This window comes from Epinephelus fuscoguttatus, linkage group LG5 (genome assembly GCF_011397635.1).
Source record: "Epinephelus fuscoguttatus linkage group LG5, E.fuscoguttatus.final_Chr_v1".
NCBI classification, from domain to species: Eukaryota; Metazoa; Chordata; class Actinopteri; order Perciformes; family Serranidae; genus Epinephelus; species Epinephelus fuscoguttatus.
Window position 1 is genome coordinate 37,589,393 of NC_064756.1, and position 18,372 is coordinate 37,607,764.

General features: G+C 39.4%; 1 protein-coding gene across 4 annotated transcripts in view; it reads right to left on the minus strand.

Moving 5' to 3' along the window:
- Positions 1-18,372, minus strand: part of ccdc9 (coiled-coil domain containing 9) — a 47,950-nt gene that overhangs the window by 15,949 nt on the left and 13,629 nt on the right. For 3 of the 4 annotated variants that reach the window (XM_049576576.1, XM_049576575.1, XM_049576574.1), the window contains exons 7-12: positions 17,133-17,297; positions 16,831-17,012; positions 13,073-13,134; positions 9,916-9,960; positions 2,560-2,680; positions 591-702 (exon numbers count right to left, since the gene is read on the minus strand). In XM_049576576.1, coding sequence (XP_049432533.1) covers positions 591-702; positions 2,560-2,680; positions 9,916-9,960; positions 13,073-13,134; positions 16,831-17,012; positions 17,133-17,297 — 687 coding nt within the window. The remainder of the gene's footprint in view (positions 1-590; positions 703-2,559; positions 2,681-9,915; positions 9,961-13,072; positions 13,135-16,830; positions 17,013-17,132; positions 17,298-18,372) is intronic. The other variant, XM_049576577.1, reaches the window with a different exon arrangement.

The window sequence follows — 18,372 nt, forward strand, 5'->3', positions numbered from 1 at the left end:
GTGATACACGATATTAATTTATGTATTATGGCAATTGGTGTTAATTTAGCCAACAATCAATGATGTAATGGCACAATGCACTTTGTACTAGCCAAGAATGATGCAGTAGCAGCCAACAAACTAACTGTAACCTAACCTAATTTTAGCCAGCTAGCTGTGACTAAGCAGTTTCACACAGTTGCTCGTAACATCAGCTAATACTATAATTTGCAAACAGTAAGTTAATTAGTATCATGGAGCCAATGGTCCAAAAGAACACTGCAGATAGTAGCATTACTCTAAATATGACTGAAACTATTTTTCAGTCTTCTATACTATGATGGCAGTCAATCACAGTCAGTTTGTCAGTTACATACAAGACCTTGCATCTATCATCTGTCATTAGGCATGATATGTTGGTTGACTGCTCTGTTTCTTTGACCAAGTACATGTGTGTACATGTAGTCTATGTGCTCGAGATGATCACAATGTTGGGTGAGAGTTCCACTTCTTTAGGATTTCCCTCTCATCTGAAGGAAATGTGTATCAAAAAGGTCTAGTTTAGTTCCCTACTTCAGCTTTAGTTATTATTCCAGATGAAACACCTTTACCTTAACTGTGGGAGGTTTGGGTTTTACTTCTTCCTCCTTCTTTTTAGTCTTCTCCTCTCTCTTTGTCTTGTCCTCCTCTTCTTTCTCTCCTTCCCAGCGGTTGTCATGCATGCTGTAAAAGGCACAAAGATATGTCAGAAGTAGCAAATACCAAACTCACTCACAAAAAAACACTTACCAAAAAAACAAAACAAAACATATTTATACTATATGGCATTTTACAAAGTTAACAAAATATTACAAATCATAGAAGAAAATGTTCCTACATCAACAACAACAACAACAACAACAACAACAACAACAACAACATTCAGCTGCAATGTTAGAAAAAACATTTAGAACCATCACCCAGTATGGGAAACATCCAAATTTTTCAGTGCCTCAGTGGCTGAAAACACTACACAGAACTGGTTTGTTGGCCAATACTCAGTGTTGCCTGATGTATGGTGCCATACTCCAGTGGTGGAAGAAGTATTCACATCTTTTACCCAAGTTAAAGTAGTAATACCACAGTGTAAAAATACTCTGTTACAAGTAAAAAGCTCATTTTAAAAACTTTATATACCTCTGGGTAGTTTTATAATGATACATCATAATCAAGGGTCAGAATACCACATACACATGTATGGATGGTAGTGCATGTAAAATCTGAGTCGTGCACGTGTTTCTCAGCACTGCATGCACCGGTGCACACAACTTGGGACAGCTGCCAACTCATGCATTGACTGTAACACTCGCTTTCACGCCAGTCTTTGCACGCTGCATGTCCATTTTTTCACACAGTAAAGTACATATTTATAATGGGTGACTTTGCAGCAGGAAAGGAGGATACTGACAGCGTATGGATGGATGAGACAGAGCAGCACAGCGCAAAAGCAGCACCGTGTAACCCCTGAGATAGAGCCAGGTGCAGCCGCTGGACCGCAGCGAGGTTAGTTTTAAGTTGGATATTTGACAGACATTCAATTTAATATCAAAATATATCACTACAGTGGAACAAAAGGACACATCTCTTTGTATGGTATTTCAGTGCTTCATCTATTTACATTAATATCTTTATGGAAAATGTAGGACCAAAATGTATCACTACACAGGACACACCTCTTTACATGGAATTGTATTGCTATTTTACTTTTTGTAAGTATTTTCATGAAGAAAAAAAATCGGGATTTATTTTTTAGTAACTTACACGGTGACATTTAGTTTAACTTATATTCACAAACAGCACTGAAAGCTGTTGTAATTATGAGAAGTCCTGATATACATCGAAATACACACCAAATGTTGAAGTAAAAAAAATTGGCGCAGATAAAACATAACAAAAAAAGTACTGTATTAATAAACTGAATTTACAACCTAAGTAAAACTGTCAGATAAATGTAGTGGTGTAAAAAGTACAATAAGATGGAGGGGAGTACAAGTAGAAAGTAGCACAACAATGAACATGCTCAAGATGGGAAAGTGTAAATGGACCTGCACTTATATAGCACCTTACTAGTCATCCGACTGCTCAAAGCATGCACAAACGAGTCACATTCACCCATTCACACACACACATTCATAAACTTGTGGCCCAGGCTACCATACAAGGTGCCACCTGCTGCTTAGTTTTTAACACTCAAACACTGATGGAACCGCCATCAGGAGCAATTTGGGGTTCAGCATCTTGCTCAAGGATACGAGGAGTCAGGGATCGAACCACAATTAGTGAACGACCCGCTCTACCTCCTGGGACCTTTTCCGCCTTTCTCTACCTGTACTTAAGTAGAGTACTTGAGTAAATGTAGTTAGCTACATTCCACTAAAGTGAGATACACAGTGAAAGGCCAACAAATGGAAACTGTCATCAATACATTCAACTTGAAAATAATAATATGTTAACAGTGATAGAGAAAAACAACCTTGTTAGTTCTACAAAAGACTTGTCTGAGCATAAACTGACAATCTTTGGATAACCTGACAGATTTACCTGTAGCTCTGTTTCTGTCCTCGGCCCTTCCCTCTACCTCGGTCCCCTCGTTGTCCCGGGGTCCTGCCCTGGGACAGGAAGTCACCAAATGTCGGAGCTTTAGGAGGCCGCTTACTGTCATCTAGAGGACAAACAGGAAGTTAGTGTAAATCCAGTTGTTTTGTTAACTTGATCTAAAAAGTTAGGGTGAATCAGAGAGGAGAGGGACTGAGAGATGAGATAAGAGATGGCAAACATGTGTTGTTGGATTTGAGGTGAAATACTTTACAACAAGTACGTACAGCAACGTATAGGCTGTTTTTTTAAAGGTAGGAACAACAAGTCATGATCCAAACGGGGCAAAAAGTGTATCCACAGGGTTGACTTTACCTCAGGTAAATATACAATATCATTGCATTAATATAAAACTAAATTTAAGATCCAATTTAGATACAAAAATAAAATTACAATTGTGCACTATATTTATGTTATAACCATTTTCTACATCTAGAGTGGTGTCCTATAATAACTGTACTGAAGATAGAATTAGATAAAAATGTATTCATTCGGAGGGAAATTGTTTTGAAGCAGTTCCAGTACAAAGTAGAAAAAAAATATTAATGAAAAAGATCATGAATAAAAAAGGTGCAAAACCCAAATGTACACAATGTCAGAAATGTCAACAGGTAACTGTTAGTGTCATAAATATAAACTGGTCAATGGTAAGTCACAGTATTCAAGAGATTTAAATGAGGATTTAGTATAAACAAAAACAGTATGTTTCTCCTGTTTCTGCTGCTGCAGTCTGAGAGTTGATGTCTTATATAACATCAGAGTCAACACTTGTATGACAGCAGCTGTCCTGCAGTGTCAAACTGATGCAGAGTCCATCTGAACTCGGGAAGGAGGTCAAGCGGCTGTTTGTTTGCTAGCTAGTGGGTGACGGACGGCTCTGAGTGGGAGGGAAGGAGAGGAGATCTGACTGATTTAAAAGAGGAATAAAGAGAGCTGCAGACAGTTTTCCGTTAAGCTGTGTATGACACAGAGGAAATACATCTTTCAAAGTTCCTTTTAGGACAAACATCACAGTCATAAAAATGTTGAAACAGAGCACAAACATGCTGCGTTCAAGTGAAGGGCAGCATATGAGAGGTTGTAATTTCAACATGGAGAGTCAAGAATACAACATATCTCCAATCAGCCAACATTAAAACCGCTGGCTGGTGAAGTGAACAGCACTGATCGCCCTTGCCTCCAAATACCCCAGATAACAATGTGGTTGAGTATCTGTGAAGGATCCGCTGCCAATGCTTCGGTGCCAGACACCACAGGACACCCCCCAGAGGTCCTGTGTCCATGTCTTGACAAGTTAGAGCCAAGTGTGATCCAAGCAGGCCCTGTTGTGAATCTGGGGTACTTCTAGGCTACCAGCACATCCAACAGGTGCTCAATCAGAAGGCCAGGTCGATGCCTTCAGCTCTTTGTAACATTTCTAGAGCTACTCCTGAGCAGCTTATGCTGTGTAACATAGTGCACTGTCCTGCTAAGGGGGGGGCGGCTCCATCAGGAAGTACTGGATCCATGTGGAGTACACTTGGTCTGAAACAGTGTTTTCTGTGGTGATCATACACTAAAGAAAACATACTTATTATATTATATTATATTCCATATCTGGCAATATATCCCCCTAAATCCTACACACTGTACCTTTAGGTAGTCTACACTGCCCTGCTGCCTTATCAGACATAGTGAATCATTTTGTTTTTATATAAACATAATGATCAGGAATGACAAAAGAACTGACAACAAAAATCTGATACTAAAAACATGTAGACAGAGAGATTATTTTTTCAATTAAAAAGGCGGTGAATAACACAATAACGGGTTGTATATTGTATACGTGGTGTACTGTAACAAACCTTGTTAAAATAATTCGGGTAATTTTTATTTCAGGCGCAATCAGTGTGATTCAACTTGGGCAGATCACCCCATCTCTCTAGTGATTTGATCATGGAGGAAAATAAGAGGATGAAATGAGAAAGATGCTAGTATGGGAGAGATGTGACAGAGAACGGAAATGACTGAGACAGCCAGGTGAAGTAAATAAAAAGAGGTGAGAAGCAGAACAGATGAACAGCTGATGAAGGGATGAGGGAAACAGAAAGGTCCAAAAGAGGGGAAGAAAAGCCTGTCAGTAGGAGGAGAGAGAGAAGGTAAACGATAAAGGTGTGAAAGAATGAGAATGGTCACAGCTAAGGAAAGCTGTGAGGAGGAGGGGAGGGAAGGAGGAGGAGCAGAGGATGGAGGAAGTAAGGAGAGAGAAGGTCAGAGAGGAGATGCAGAGAGGGAGGGGGAGGATAAGAGCTTGAAGGGAGAGAGAGGACGAGAGGATGAGATAAAAAAAAGGGCAAGAAGAGGAAGATACAAGTACAAAAGAAATGAAGAGATCAGTGAGGAGAAAATACAAAAAACTGAGAGGATGAAGATGAAGAGATTGAATAGAGCAGCTTGGGGCTGTGAAGAGGACACCCAAGTCATTCCAGAAATTAGAAATGGTGAAGAAACACACACTGATATATACAACTAAAGCGACTGCAGGCTTTAATGTGGGGCAGGTGTATGTCATAGTCTGTAACATACTCTCCAGTCAGACACAAAGAAAATGAAGGAAACCAGGACTGAACAGCTGTTAGAAATAATTCTCAGCTTTTGTTTGAACCTTCTCACAGAACAAAACACCCTGGAAGATCTGACTGATGATTGACTTTGACGCCTTATCTGCACGTATAACAGATATTTTTAAAACCATGGTTCCCACCCCTCCATCTACATTTTACAAAATATCTGTGTCCATACCGGAATGCAAAAACAAGTGCTCAAATGAACATGCCAGGCCAGCAGGTGGCGATAAAGTCTACATCAACGATACCTAAAATACCAGAAAAGAACATTTTGAGCATGTGTAGTGATTTTATGTTCCTTTGTTGGTAGTCACTTAAAACCGTTGGCTGTACAATAAAGATGGATGAAATAACAGCTCCCCAAAAGTCAAGCGAAACATCTCTATCGCCCCCTGGTTGTTGGCTGCAGTATAGCTCATAAACCCTGTACCCTCCACGTTAGCGGACAGAACATAAGCCAAACTAAAAGATCGAAGAGCATGTCAAATTTTCCTAATTTTTTCGTCATTGTAGGCAGTTCTTTTCACACTGATGTGTTCATGTGTTTGTTTTTATGCCAAGTTTGTTATTAGTTGGTTATTTGATGGTACATAAAGAGGGGTTGATGTCGTGACTGACAGTTCTGTGTGTGCTTTCAATCAGTGGCGCTGCTCACGATTGGTTGGAGGGGTATATGGGCAGGAACTCAATACCGGCAGATATTGCCACTGTGCAGACTCTGGCTCCAAATGACGTCTCCAACACAAGATGGCATCAGCTGTATCTGGGATATTTTGGCTTCGTTATTGTACAGTGGGAGGGAGTGGAGACATGTTGTCCATCCTATTATACAGTCATTGCTTAAAACCCAAAGTCATTATTCATTAATTTTATATTTATAGTTAGTTGACACCTATTTATAAACCTTTATCTATGTAAAGGTACAGGCTGTAGGATTTAGGGAGATATATTGGTAGAAATGGAATATAATATAATAAGTTTTTTTTTTAGCGTATAATCACCTGAAGATAAGAATCGTCTTTTTGTTACCTTATAATGAGCGGTTTATATCTACTCGTCCACAGAGTCCGTTATGTTTCTACAGTAGCCCAGAACAGACAAACCAAACACTGGCTCTAGACGGGGCCATTTGCGTTGGCCACCGTAGTTCTCCTACAAGCTTCACTAAAGAAGTTTCAGTTCCGCAACTTCAGTGATAGATGCCACTAAATTCCACACACTGGACTTTCAAAACCTTTCTGGCCTCTTGCAATGAGGTGGAGTTGCTACTTGCTTGTAGCACACTACTGTTGTTGTTGTCTCAGGGCCCTGACACAACAAGCTGGCAGTAGGCTGATGGTTCTGTTGGCTCTAGTCGGTCCGTGTAGATTCAGCATGCTGAATTGGCGTCAAAGCCCATCAGTGATTGAAATCACTCTGATTGGCAGTTTGGCTTAGTGCACAAGAAGAGAAGCACAAGAGAGGAAAACAAACACAGCTAAAGTCAAGAAAGAGTGAGCTCTAAACAAACTTGTAATGCTAGGTCATTTTTAGCCATTAAGCTCTAAAGAAGAAACAGTTTGTGGTTATTTGAAAAATGACTTCAATGATTATCAGAATAATTGCCAGTTAATTTTGGGTCAGTCGACTAATTGTTTCAGGTGTACACATACATTTTCATATGTACTGTGCGCAAACATTTTTATTTGTAATTTAACGAAAAGCTTTCAAAGAATTGCTTTTGAATAGAAAGTGCAACATCTCCCTCTGTGTGTTTATAATTTGTTAACTGGGTAACTTGTCTTAAATCTGTCCTGAGGTCATCTTGTTTCCCTTTTTGAATGATGAATACAGACTACTGTCTCCTGCTGGTGTGGAGTTATTTCTTCTCATGCAGGCGCAGAACATACATGCTAGTTGGCCATTGGCTATAGTCTTTGCAGTGTGTTAAAGTGCAACTTCATGGCCTTTTTCTGTTCAGAGTGCCTAAACCTTTAGGTACGTGCTCATAACAAAGAATAAATGAGTATGTCCACATGGATACGCAGAAACCCACCTTTTCAAAAATCTCAGTTCAAGTGAGTTGAAACTGTTTGCATGTGGATAAGGCCTAAAAACTATTTACAAACACAGTTTGAAAGCTTCTGACTGCTCACACGCCAACCTCAGGATGTTTAAGTGTTGTCAGCCTCAGGGAAAGATTAGCAAGTCAAGATGCTCTGTAATTCCAAAGCATAACCCTGAGACGGACTGGACTGTGTATGAGGTCAAACCTCCACTCTCACAGTCTGTACAGCTGGAGTACTCACCAACTGGCTTTAGTGATACAAATGGCTAAAACTTATATAAAGCCTGTGTAGGTTAATGTGCAGGGCAAGGCCTAAATCCAGGAAAACATGCAAGTTTCAAAAGGCTACATTCAAGATTTAGTTTGTAAGAAAAAACAAATTGGAAGAAAAAAATTAAATCAGGAATTACCATATATTAAAATCATGTACAGTGTTCAATTATTTACTAATGTTTACTAATGTACTTATACAGCACATTAAAACTGTTTCGGTTAAAAAATAAAATTAGTAACAAACGTCTTTAAGACAACAATTTAGGTTTTAAGTTTTATGCGTGGTGTAAGAAAAGTACAGATTACAATTAAAGAATATCAATAACAGTGAACTAAATTAATGAAAATGATGACTAAAAGACTGGGCAATGAAACAATAATGATAATTATCTCAATGTAATTTTCCTTGATAGAGGTACTATAAACGTTTGATGAATCTATACATCTTCAATATAATTAAACCACCAATAAGCCCGTAGAGGGGGTCTCTAATGCACCCTAAATGCCAGTTGCCACCTGCCATTAAGCAGTAGTAGTAGTAGTAGTAGTAGTAGTAGAAGACGACAAGACCAGCCTCCAAGCTAATGTGCACTGCAATGTTATAATGTTAGAACAATGTTCAAAATGCTCATAAAGTTATTTTTAGTATGACTGTTTTTGTTCACACAGCGCTGGGCTACCCCACGACTGAATTCACCACATAATGTTAGCTATAGTAACGTTAGCTGTGTAGTCGACAGATAATGCTAATGGTAGGTCAGCAAGTTAATGGTACTGACTTGCAGCTATTTCATTTATGCTATATTAATCAATGAAATGACATAATGTGACGAAACGTCAATACATTAAGTGGTCGGTAATGGTCTGTAACGTCAGATAGATTTTCATTGGCAATAAATGACCTCAGGTTACTTCACAACATCACATAGGAAAGAAGCAAGCACTCTCAAAAATAAATCCACTCAACAGGTGCACGGACAAAAGCAGCAGAAAAAAGAAGTGAGTGCTGGCTTCTTTTCTTTTTTCTACTTCACAACATCAACAAATCCATCTTTTGTTACTGTTTTGATTGAGAAACAGCAGAAATTACATACAGTGGGTGTGAAACTGACCACAATAGAGATTTTTATCGTGTCTGTTCATTTTATTTACACCCACAAAATGTTTTAAACTATATGTAGAAAGGGGTTTGACATGCTCCTGACCAGAATTAACATTTCTCTATCTAATTTTAACTGACATTATAATTTAGGGATGTCATGGTCACGTTCTTAGTCACTTAATTTTGAGTATGCGCTGGTGCCGAGTCCCGATCCAATACTTCTATTTTCTTAGGTAATACAGCTGCACATTACAGAATCAATCTCATGTATATGCTTGACAATCGAAAGGTTCTGTAATGCATTAAGAAAAAAATCCCTGCATCCAAGTGTCCCGTTTTAATTTTTTTTTTTTTTTTTTTATTTTTTTTTTTTACAAAATATGTAATAGGTCCAAATAGGTCTTTCTTCTTTTTGGCCATTCAGTGTTTATTCTCATCTTCTGTACGTCTCTCGTGCAGATTAGGCTACATTAACATAAAACTCTTATGCCCTTTTGCTCATGGGGCTTTTGTTGCACCTGCAGTGCCTTCGGATATAGACTTAAAAGATTTTCTCACTGAGCTGAAATAAAATGAGTGCTCACAATTTTGGTCAAAAACAAATTCTCATACTGAATTTTCTCTGTCGCTTATGGCGAGTGGTGTTTCACCGCGGGCGGGGCTCAGCCCCTGCTCTTACACACAAGAGCTAAGCTGAGTGGAGGAGAAAAGGAGAGCAGAGAGTCAGTCTGCATGAAAGCTCTGTGAGTAAAAACAGCTGTGTGACAGCTGCTGACGTTAAACAAAGGATGGGATCCTCTACATGATTCAATACAGCCAACCCCTCCCCTAGTCCCGATCTTTGAGATCGAATCAGGATATCCCTATTATAGTTGTTTTAAATCCAACTCAGACTTGAAAAATGTTCAGCTGTTTGGCAAATGTCATGTTCTGACAATAAGTAATAGTTTAAATTCACTGTATGATTTCTTCAACATTTAATCCAGGAGCAAAAATCAGGAAATAATTATTGACATCCTGATAGTTATCAATATGGACTGATATGAGCATTTTCATTGTGATAACATTCTTAGCCATATCACTCAGCCCTAACTACAGTGCAAGGTTTGTGAATCAGGGGTGAGATCTGGGGTGTGTTTGGGGTCGGGCACAGTTGCTGTGCTTCAGACAGACACACAAATAGAACACAATAACACAATAACACACACACACACACACACACACACACACACACACACACAAAATGCAATCTCAGTCCCATGCTGTGATCTAACCTGAGGCCCTGCCCTGAGGCTCTGCACGAGAGTTACGCCCCCGGGCTGCAGAGAGGACACAAACACATTACAGTACGTCCACCCACACGCACACACCTTGTGCACAACATAAATCAAATATACAATAACCATGAAAACATCATTATTTTGCCACTAAGCCTAAACATATTATCACTGGTGAGATTAACACGAGTGACACTGAGGTGTGAGATGAATCGCAGGGCAAAGGCTGCAAAGAAGTTCAATCACACTACCTTTGAAAAAGTCCACATGACAGCTTTTACTTTATAACATCCTGATGATATAATCTTGATATTTTTCATGCTCATAATTAATTTATTTTAGTTATTGGATTGTATTTCTGAATTTGAAAAATTTAAATTGACAAGAAACATTCTTCACTGACATGCTGCACTTTTCTAAAACTGCAGTTTGAATAAGACTTACTTTAGATGCTTGGTTCATAGTATTGTTCAATACATAGGGCTGTATCTTTATATAAATGTCACTATAAACACAAAATGTTATTTCTGCACCTGATCAGTGGTCACAATTGTGATCTAGGGATGCACCGAATATTCGGTAACCGAATATATTCAGCCGAATATTGCAAAAAAACCCACACATTCGGTATTCAGTGGAATAAGTTAAAAGCAAGGCCGAATAATAGCGGCGTGTTTTGATAACGCAATCAAACGGCGTGCCGTGACGGGCGGAATAAAATCGACAGTGTGGCGATCCGTCCGTCACGGCACTCGCATTTGCGACTAAAAATAGTTTTGAGCGAGCAAAATAGGCTTAAATCATTCAGCACGCTGTGCGAGCAGCCTACAGATTTCAACCAGCAGCAGAAACGAAAGGTGAATCCCATCGGTTGTGGGTTGAACGGGGGTCACAGACACAGACAGTAACGTTAATGTATTCCTGTCAAATACGGCGGCCATCGGTTTACTGGGCGACGGAGAAGTCGACTCCAATAATATCCTCTTCTTGGTGTCATGACTGCCCAGAAGTACCTTAACATCCGAGCCAGCCTAACACAGGTATGTGACGTGTCAGAGGAGAAACAAGCCGTTCACATTTCTGTCTTTGTGTCAGTAACGGCCCACAAACCTCACCGCACTTTAGGGATTCTTCTTTACTTATGAAGGGACTTGTCAGGGGAGGAGGGTGGCTGGTTGATTCTTATTTCATTTATTTATTTTATTTTGATGCCCCCTATGTTAATCACTCATTGATGCTGTTTTTGAAGTATGAATAAGTCAATAAGTAATTTATTCCATTGAAATATCATTGATGTATTATAGAAAAGTGATTTATCTTTTTATAAATGACAAAAGGCACAGCTGCCTCAATTTCGCTGTGGTATCGTGATACTACTCAGAACCATGGTATTTTCATTGGTATCACACAGTGGGTCCCAATTTTGGTATCGTGACAACACTAATCTGGAGGGGGTTCATCTGCAAAAACTAATGAAAAACTAAGCAATGATATTCGGTACTCGGTATTCGGCCAAGCGTTTAATAATATTCTGCTTCAGCCACAAATTTTCATTTCGGTGCATCCCTATTGTGATCTAATTATTTTATGATTGTGCAGCCGTGGAAATATGATTTTAAACTAGAACTACCGTCTTGCGGTTGTATGCCTTCACGAACCTGTCAAGTTGCAGTTATAGTTTACATCCATGTCTGTGAAAACACAGATGCTTCACACACATCTTCCCCCAGCAGCATAGAAGATCTATATAATCAGCACAGTTTCAAGATTAGTGTCACCATTTTAGTATCTGACCAAATGTCTCCTTCTGTTCCTGAGATATGACACTGAATGATGGCCAGAAAAGTGTTTTTGCAGGAATTATGTTTGCAGTTCACCCTGACTTAAAGTGGAAATTTGAAGAAATTCTGTCCTTGAGATATCGCCTCCACAAAAATGTGATAGATGCAAGGTCACTGTGACCTAACCACTAAAAGCAAATCTGTTCATCCTTGAGTCCAATTCAACGTTTGTGCCAAATTTAAGGAAATTCTCTCAAGGCATTCAGAATATATCACGTTCACGAGAATTGGATGGACATATGGACAGACAACCTGAAAACATAATGCCTCCAGCCATGGCTATTGCCGGCGCAAAGGCAAAAAAAAAAAAAAAAAAAAAAAATTATTGTCTTTTTTTTTTTTTTCCTCTAGCGTCTATAGCAAAACTTCCAAAAGGTGGAACTCACTTTAAACACATTTTTTTTTTAATATTCTTTAATTTTTTTGATAACTAGTCCAGATTGACTGCTTGTTTCATTAGAACAACCAGTTGTGCTCCTTAGATTTGCATTATGAGCACCAAGCAGACAGTAGAAAGGAAGAGCAGCATTAAAGATGCAAAGCCATTCAAACAGAGTTTGACTTGTTTTGTTTCCCTGTCCTGGGATTACCACAGTCCCACAGTGGATTATTTTATCATCCGGATGACTGACTGAAATTAAAACATGCATGAGCAAAATTAAGCCATAATAAAGCTCCCCTGCTGACACTGTAAGGTGACCGCCCTCGTCTCATGCAGAACTCTCACTCTGTTGCTGTTTAGGAACCCACAAGCGGGTCCTCAAGCACTGGTATTTCATTTAACCTCACAACTTGCACTTATGAAGTTTTGTTTGTTCATCATGTGCATCAGTCTACATATAAATCCTTTCTCTGTTTGGCTGGTTTATAGTGGTTGGGGCTGTTTATCTACTTGTTTACCTTGACTTCACTGAAAAAGACTCAGTTGGGACCAATAAAAGAAGTCTTGGGTCCTTCTGAAGGTCCCTCTCACATCAGCATGACTGCAGCTCAAAAGGTTGATTTGGACTCCAGGGAAATACGGCAAGCACTTACATAACCAGCTTAATCAACTGTTATTTACAGCCTTAATTAGCTGCAGGAGGAAGATGGTGTTGTGTCTTGTGATGTGTGTTTACGATGTGTGTCTTTGTGACGACATGTTGGAGTGACATCATGTAGGATGAACAGAGACACGGGACGGAGGTGGTGTCACAGTCCTGCCAGCTGTTGTGTAACCACAGTAACAGCAAACTAGTGGGGTGTGTGTGTGTGTGTGTGTGTGTGTGTGTGTGTGTGTGTGTGTGTGTGTGTGTGTGTGTCTCTCTACTTGCCTTTCCTGCTGCCATGCTCGGGTGCAATGCCCTCTGAGGCTACATATGGGTCCTCCTTGAACCTGTGAAAAAAGCCGCAGGGTTAGACACACGCACATCAAATATCAGTGTGTCCTTCTCATCACGCCTGTCAGAAGGAATAAAGATGACAAAAAACATTTCCTATCATCCTCACCTGTCCTCTGTTCAGTGGTGGAAGACGTATTTAGATCCTTTACTGAAGTAAAAGTACTAATACCACACTGTATACTCCACTACAGGTAAGAGTCCTGCATTGACAATATTATGTAAGTAGAAGTATGTAAGTATACTCATGAATATATAATTGAAGTATTGGCAGTAAAAAATGTCCCCTGTGGCTATTCTATATTATATATGATCTTATTAGATGATTCTGATGTAAAAGCAGGATTTAACTGTTGTAGCTGGCTGAGGTGGCGCTCATTCTGAACCATTAACTAATGATTATTTTCATTATGGATTAATCTGCTGATTGTTGTCTCCATTAAAGATTGATTGTTTGGTTTGTAAAAATAGTGAGAAATGCTGTAACAATGACCCAGAGCTCAAAGTGACACCCTCACAGTGTTTGTTTTGTCCAACCTACAGTCCAAACTAAGGATGTCCTCAAAGTCTTTTGTCCCCAATTCTGATTTGAGTAATTTAATATTAAGTATCTGCAGATACAGAGTCCTGATCCAATACTTCTATTCTTCAAGATAATACAGCTGCAGTGTACACTTCAAGTACTTTAAAGTTACTAAAATCAATCCAATGTACAGCCTATACTTGACAATTAAGCAATGCACTGAGAAAAAAATCCCTGTATCTAAGCTGTTCCTAAATGTTACTCACTTATTTTCTTTTACAAAATATCCAAGTATAAAATATTACATTGTCTCTATATCTTTTTGGACATCTCTGTCCCTTTATGAGACTGTTCTCCAGGGTTTGTTGCTTCAGTGCAGCCTTTGCTTGAGTTACCTGAATGTAACTATATTCTGTCGCATGTATATACAGTGGTGGAAAAAAGTTTTCGGACACCCCATGCATTTGTGAAATATTGCATTAAGAATCACTCTTAGGTCTTCAAGTGCAATTTCTTTTAGTACAGTCACAGCCAAAATACTAAATAAATCCTAAAAAAGCCGTTAAAAACTTAAAATTGATTGGTTCCATAAAAATACATAAGAAATTTTGAGTATTGGGTCATTTTGGTACCAGTGATGAAGGTCGTTCTTTTTACTGAAAGACACAATTTTTGTTGCCAAGCTTCGTGTCTACATAAAGCCAGCACATTTGAAAGTTCTTCAGACACAAAAATGGCTAAAACAAGGAACCTAACGCAGGAAACACGCCTGAAGATAAAGATTCTCAGCCAGGAAGGGTACAGCTGCCGCCAGATAGCCAGGAAGTGCCGATGCAGTCCTTCAGCAGTTGGATACACTCTGCAGAAATACAGACGAACCAACAGCTTGGAAGACAAACCAAGATCTGGGCGTCCAAGGGTTTCTTCAGCAAGAAATGGCCGCATCCTGATCCGCATGTGCAGGCAAAACCGCTGAATGACATCACAGGAGCTTCAGCAGCAGTGGTCAAACCAAACTGGTGTCCAGTGTTCCACCCGCACTGTACGTGGCCGACTTTTAGATCATGGCTTAAGGTCCTACAAGGCTATCAAGAAGCCCCTGATCAATGAGAGACAGAGGTTAGCCCGGCGTCGTTGGCCCCAGGCACACAAGAACTGGACAGCCAGGAATTGGAAGAAGATTTTGTGGTCAGATGAGTCCAGTTTCCAGCTTTATCTTCCTCCTACTAATGTGAGGGTACGCAGAAGGCCAGGCGAAGCATTATCTCCAGCATGTACAGTACCTACTGTCAAGCATGGTGGAGGCAGTATCATGGTTTGGGGATGCATGAGTGCTGCTGGTGTTGGTCATCTCACTGTCTGTGATGGCACATTGAACTCTACCAAGTATTGTACCATTCTCGAAACCCACGTGCTCCCTTCTGCGCGTGCACTGTTCCGTCGAGGTAAAAACTGGATGTTTCAACAAGATAATGCCCCTTGCCACACATCCAAGGCCAGTAGAACTTGGCTGCAGGAGCACAGTATCCAGGTCTTAGAGTGGCCAGCTCAATCCCCGGACATGAGCCCCATTGAAAATCTGTGGTGGATTATCAAAAGGTCTGTTTCAAAGCATAAACCAAAGAATTTAGAAGAATTAAAAGCAGTAATTCAAGAAGAATGGGACAAGATTACCCCTCAACAGTGTGAAAGGCTCGTGGGGAACATGCCAGCCAGGATTAGAGCTCTACTACGTGCCAATGGCAGGACGACTAAATATTAATTTGATGATGTGATGGTTTATTTATTTTTTGTTCAGTTTTGAACACATTCTCTGTTATTTGTTGACTTTGATACCGACAATGTTGAGAACTGACATATTGAAACTGTCAAGAATTTAGTTTTGTTAGTTTTTCTTGTAAACAATAAACAAAAAAATATAATTTGTATTTGTTTGTATCTGTCTAATGCAGCCACACCTTTTGAAACACAAAAAAGATTTTTCCACAAATATTTCATGATAATATTTGAGATTGTGTAAAATTTTAAGGGTGTCCGAAAACTTTTTTCCACCATTGTATGTATATATTTGTTGTCTGTACATCTTATGTGCTGATTACATACATAAATTACTCTATTGGTTTTTTTTCCTTGCGAGGCTTTTGTTGCACCTGCGGTGGCATTGTGAGTCTGGCTGTTGTTGGTTCTGCACTGCCGTCTGTCTCCTCCGAGCACGGGCTGGGCTCTACCCGCGTTGAAACACCATGCACAATAGATGACTACGAAATGCAAGAGACTCTCATCTCTCTGAATTGTAACAGAGTTGAAGGATAAAGTGGTATGAGACTAAATACTAAAGTAAAGTACAAGTACCACAGATTTATATTTGAGCACAGTGTCAAACTACAGTCGTATTCAATTAAAGTCAAAAACTGACCCACTTACTCTGTACACTGAAGCCAGCTATTGGCTTGTAGACACCAAACACATTTAAAAAGTTAACCCATTGTGCCAGCAGATCCTGTGTAGTGCTAATAACTGATCCTCAGTGTGTGTGCTGGAATAAAACTGTCACATATGGCTGGGATGTTCTCTGGTGGAGAGGACATTTTTCACAAAACATAATTAGAGAGGACATTTGAAGAAGTTAATTTGTGACTTTGATTTGAGCATCTTGATTTTGTGATTTAGTCGTCTTGATAGTCCCTTTGAGATGCACGATTTTGCATAATCCTTAATTTGTATGATCCAAGTAGAGCAGCTACAGTGAGTCTATTAATTGATATAATAGAAGATTAATCATCATCTGTTTTGATAATGGTTTTAGTCATTTTACAAACGTGATGATTTGCTGTTTGTCTTTGTCATGTCTGATTGTAAACTGAATACTGTGGATTAATTTTCAATATATCATCCTGGGTTCTGGGAAATTGTTACAGGTTCCTTTCACTATTTTCTGATATTCTATAGACAAAACAATGAATTAGTTAATCAAGAAAATGCCTGGCAGGGTTATCAGTGATAAAAACTAATTGTTATCTGCAGCTGAAGTTCAAAGAAATCTAGCACCTAGACACAAACATGGACATTTAATGGTATGAAGAACAAAGAAAATGCTTTAGGTGCTCTTCCTCACACACTATCAAAAAAAAAATCTATTCAAATTATGGTTCAATGCTTTGTTCCTTACATGTTGTCTGTCTTCTGTGCGTCCCACTCTCGTCTCCACTGGCCTGTGGCGTTTCGATGGCGTGCCAGTCTCTCCTCATCAATCTGCTCACGCTCCTTCTTCCAGCGCAGGTATTCTGCTCTCTCCCGGCCTGTCATGGACATGGTCATGTCCACAGAGCCTTTCGGACCTGGCCTCCGGCTCTACAGAGACATGAGGGGTCACAAAAGGAGTGACATTAATATTGCTACAGCAGGGAGTACAAGAGTGGTTTGGCTATTAAAAGCTCTCGTATGATATTTTTAAGGAACAATGTTACTTACAGTCCACTCTTTCTCCAGTTCAGCTCCTGTCTTTACGTTGTCAAAGTCCAGCCCTCCCCAGTTTCGTACATGTCTCCTGCTCCCCTCCTTGCGGTCCGTGTCTGGTGCTGGGCCTGAACGTCTTGGATCATCCAGGAAGTTACGGATTGGCTTGTCTCCATCCGGCTAAGGAAAGGAATTATAAATGTACAGCTCTGTCACATTGACAAGTTCACTCCATGTTCACTGACACCACAGCATGCTAGATGAATATCTTATAAAAAGTGAAGTCTAGTTAGTTTGCCCCAAAAATACTAAAAATTTTTACTTTTAGTCTTTAAAAAAAAAAAAAACAAAAAAAAAAACAGACATTGTAGAAGGTCTGAGGACATTAAAACAAAACACAACAAATGAAAATTCAAGATTAAATGATTAATGAATTAACTGATGAGCTAAATTTTTGGAAAAAAATAAAATAAAATAAAATAGGGATGCACAATATGAATTTTTTTCAGCCGATACAATAACCGATAATTACCTACTTCTTATGGCTGATACCTTTTGTATTTAAAAAGAAGTTCATAACCTGCAGCTTATGCACACCTGAGGGTAAGAAAGGCGAAGATGTAGTGAGCAAAGCTAAATGATTTAAGCTCTGACCTAAACAAATCTAACTGACATCACTATTGTTCACACAACAAAAACACAATAAAACTGTTCTGACTCTTTATCTTTTTAGTCAAGTACAAAAAAACTTCACAACCATGCTTTATGAGTGTTTTGTCTAAGATTTCACATGAAATGCTCTGACATAATCCATCCACCCAGACTTGTCAATATATTGTTAACAAGTAATGAAGTAAGTTCATCCCTCACTGCAAAAGTAAATGCCCTACCTTTCCCACACATTGATCTATTATGAAGGCCTGCCACCATATCAACACTGACCTGGCAAATTTTCATTTTCCACTTCTTTTTATTTACAATTTGAAATGGGTAAATTCTGATTTTTAATGTAGAGCTGCACGCAGCGCGTTGATTCACTCAGCCCCTCCTTGATTCACTTTCTCTCCCTCTCTGTTTATAATGAGACAGTAGCGCACCCTGCAGTCCACCTTCACACACACACTGTGACAGGACTAACTGTTAGCATCACACTGCTAACGTTACCTAGCAGCTATTAACGGGTTTAACGACAGAGTCGAGCTGGTTTGTTGAGACTGTTTAACAGCTCAATGTTGGATGTTCTCTAAAACTGTGG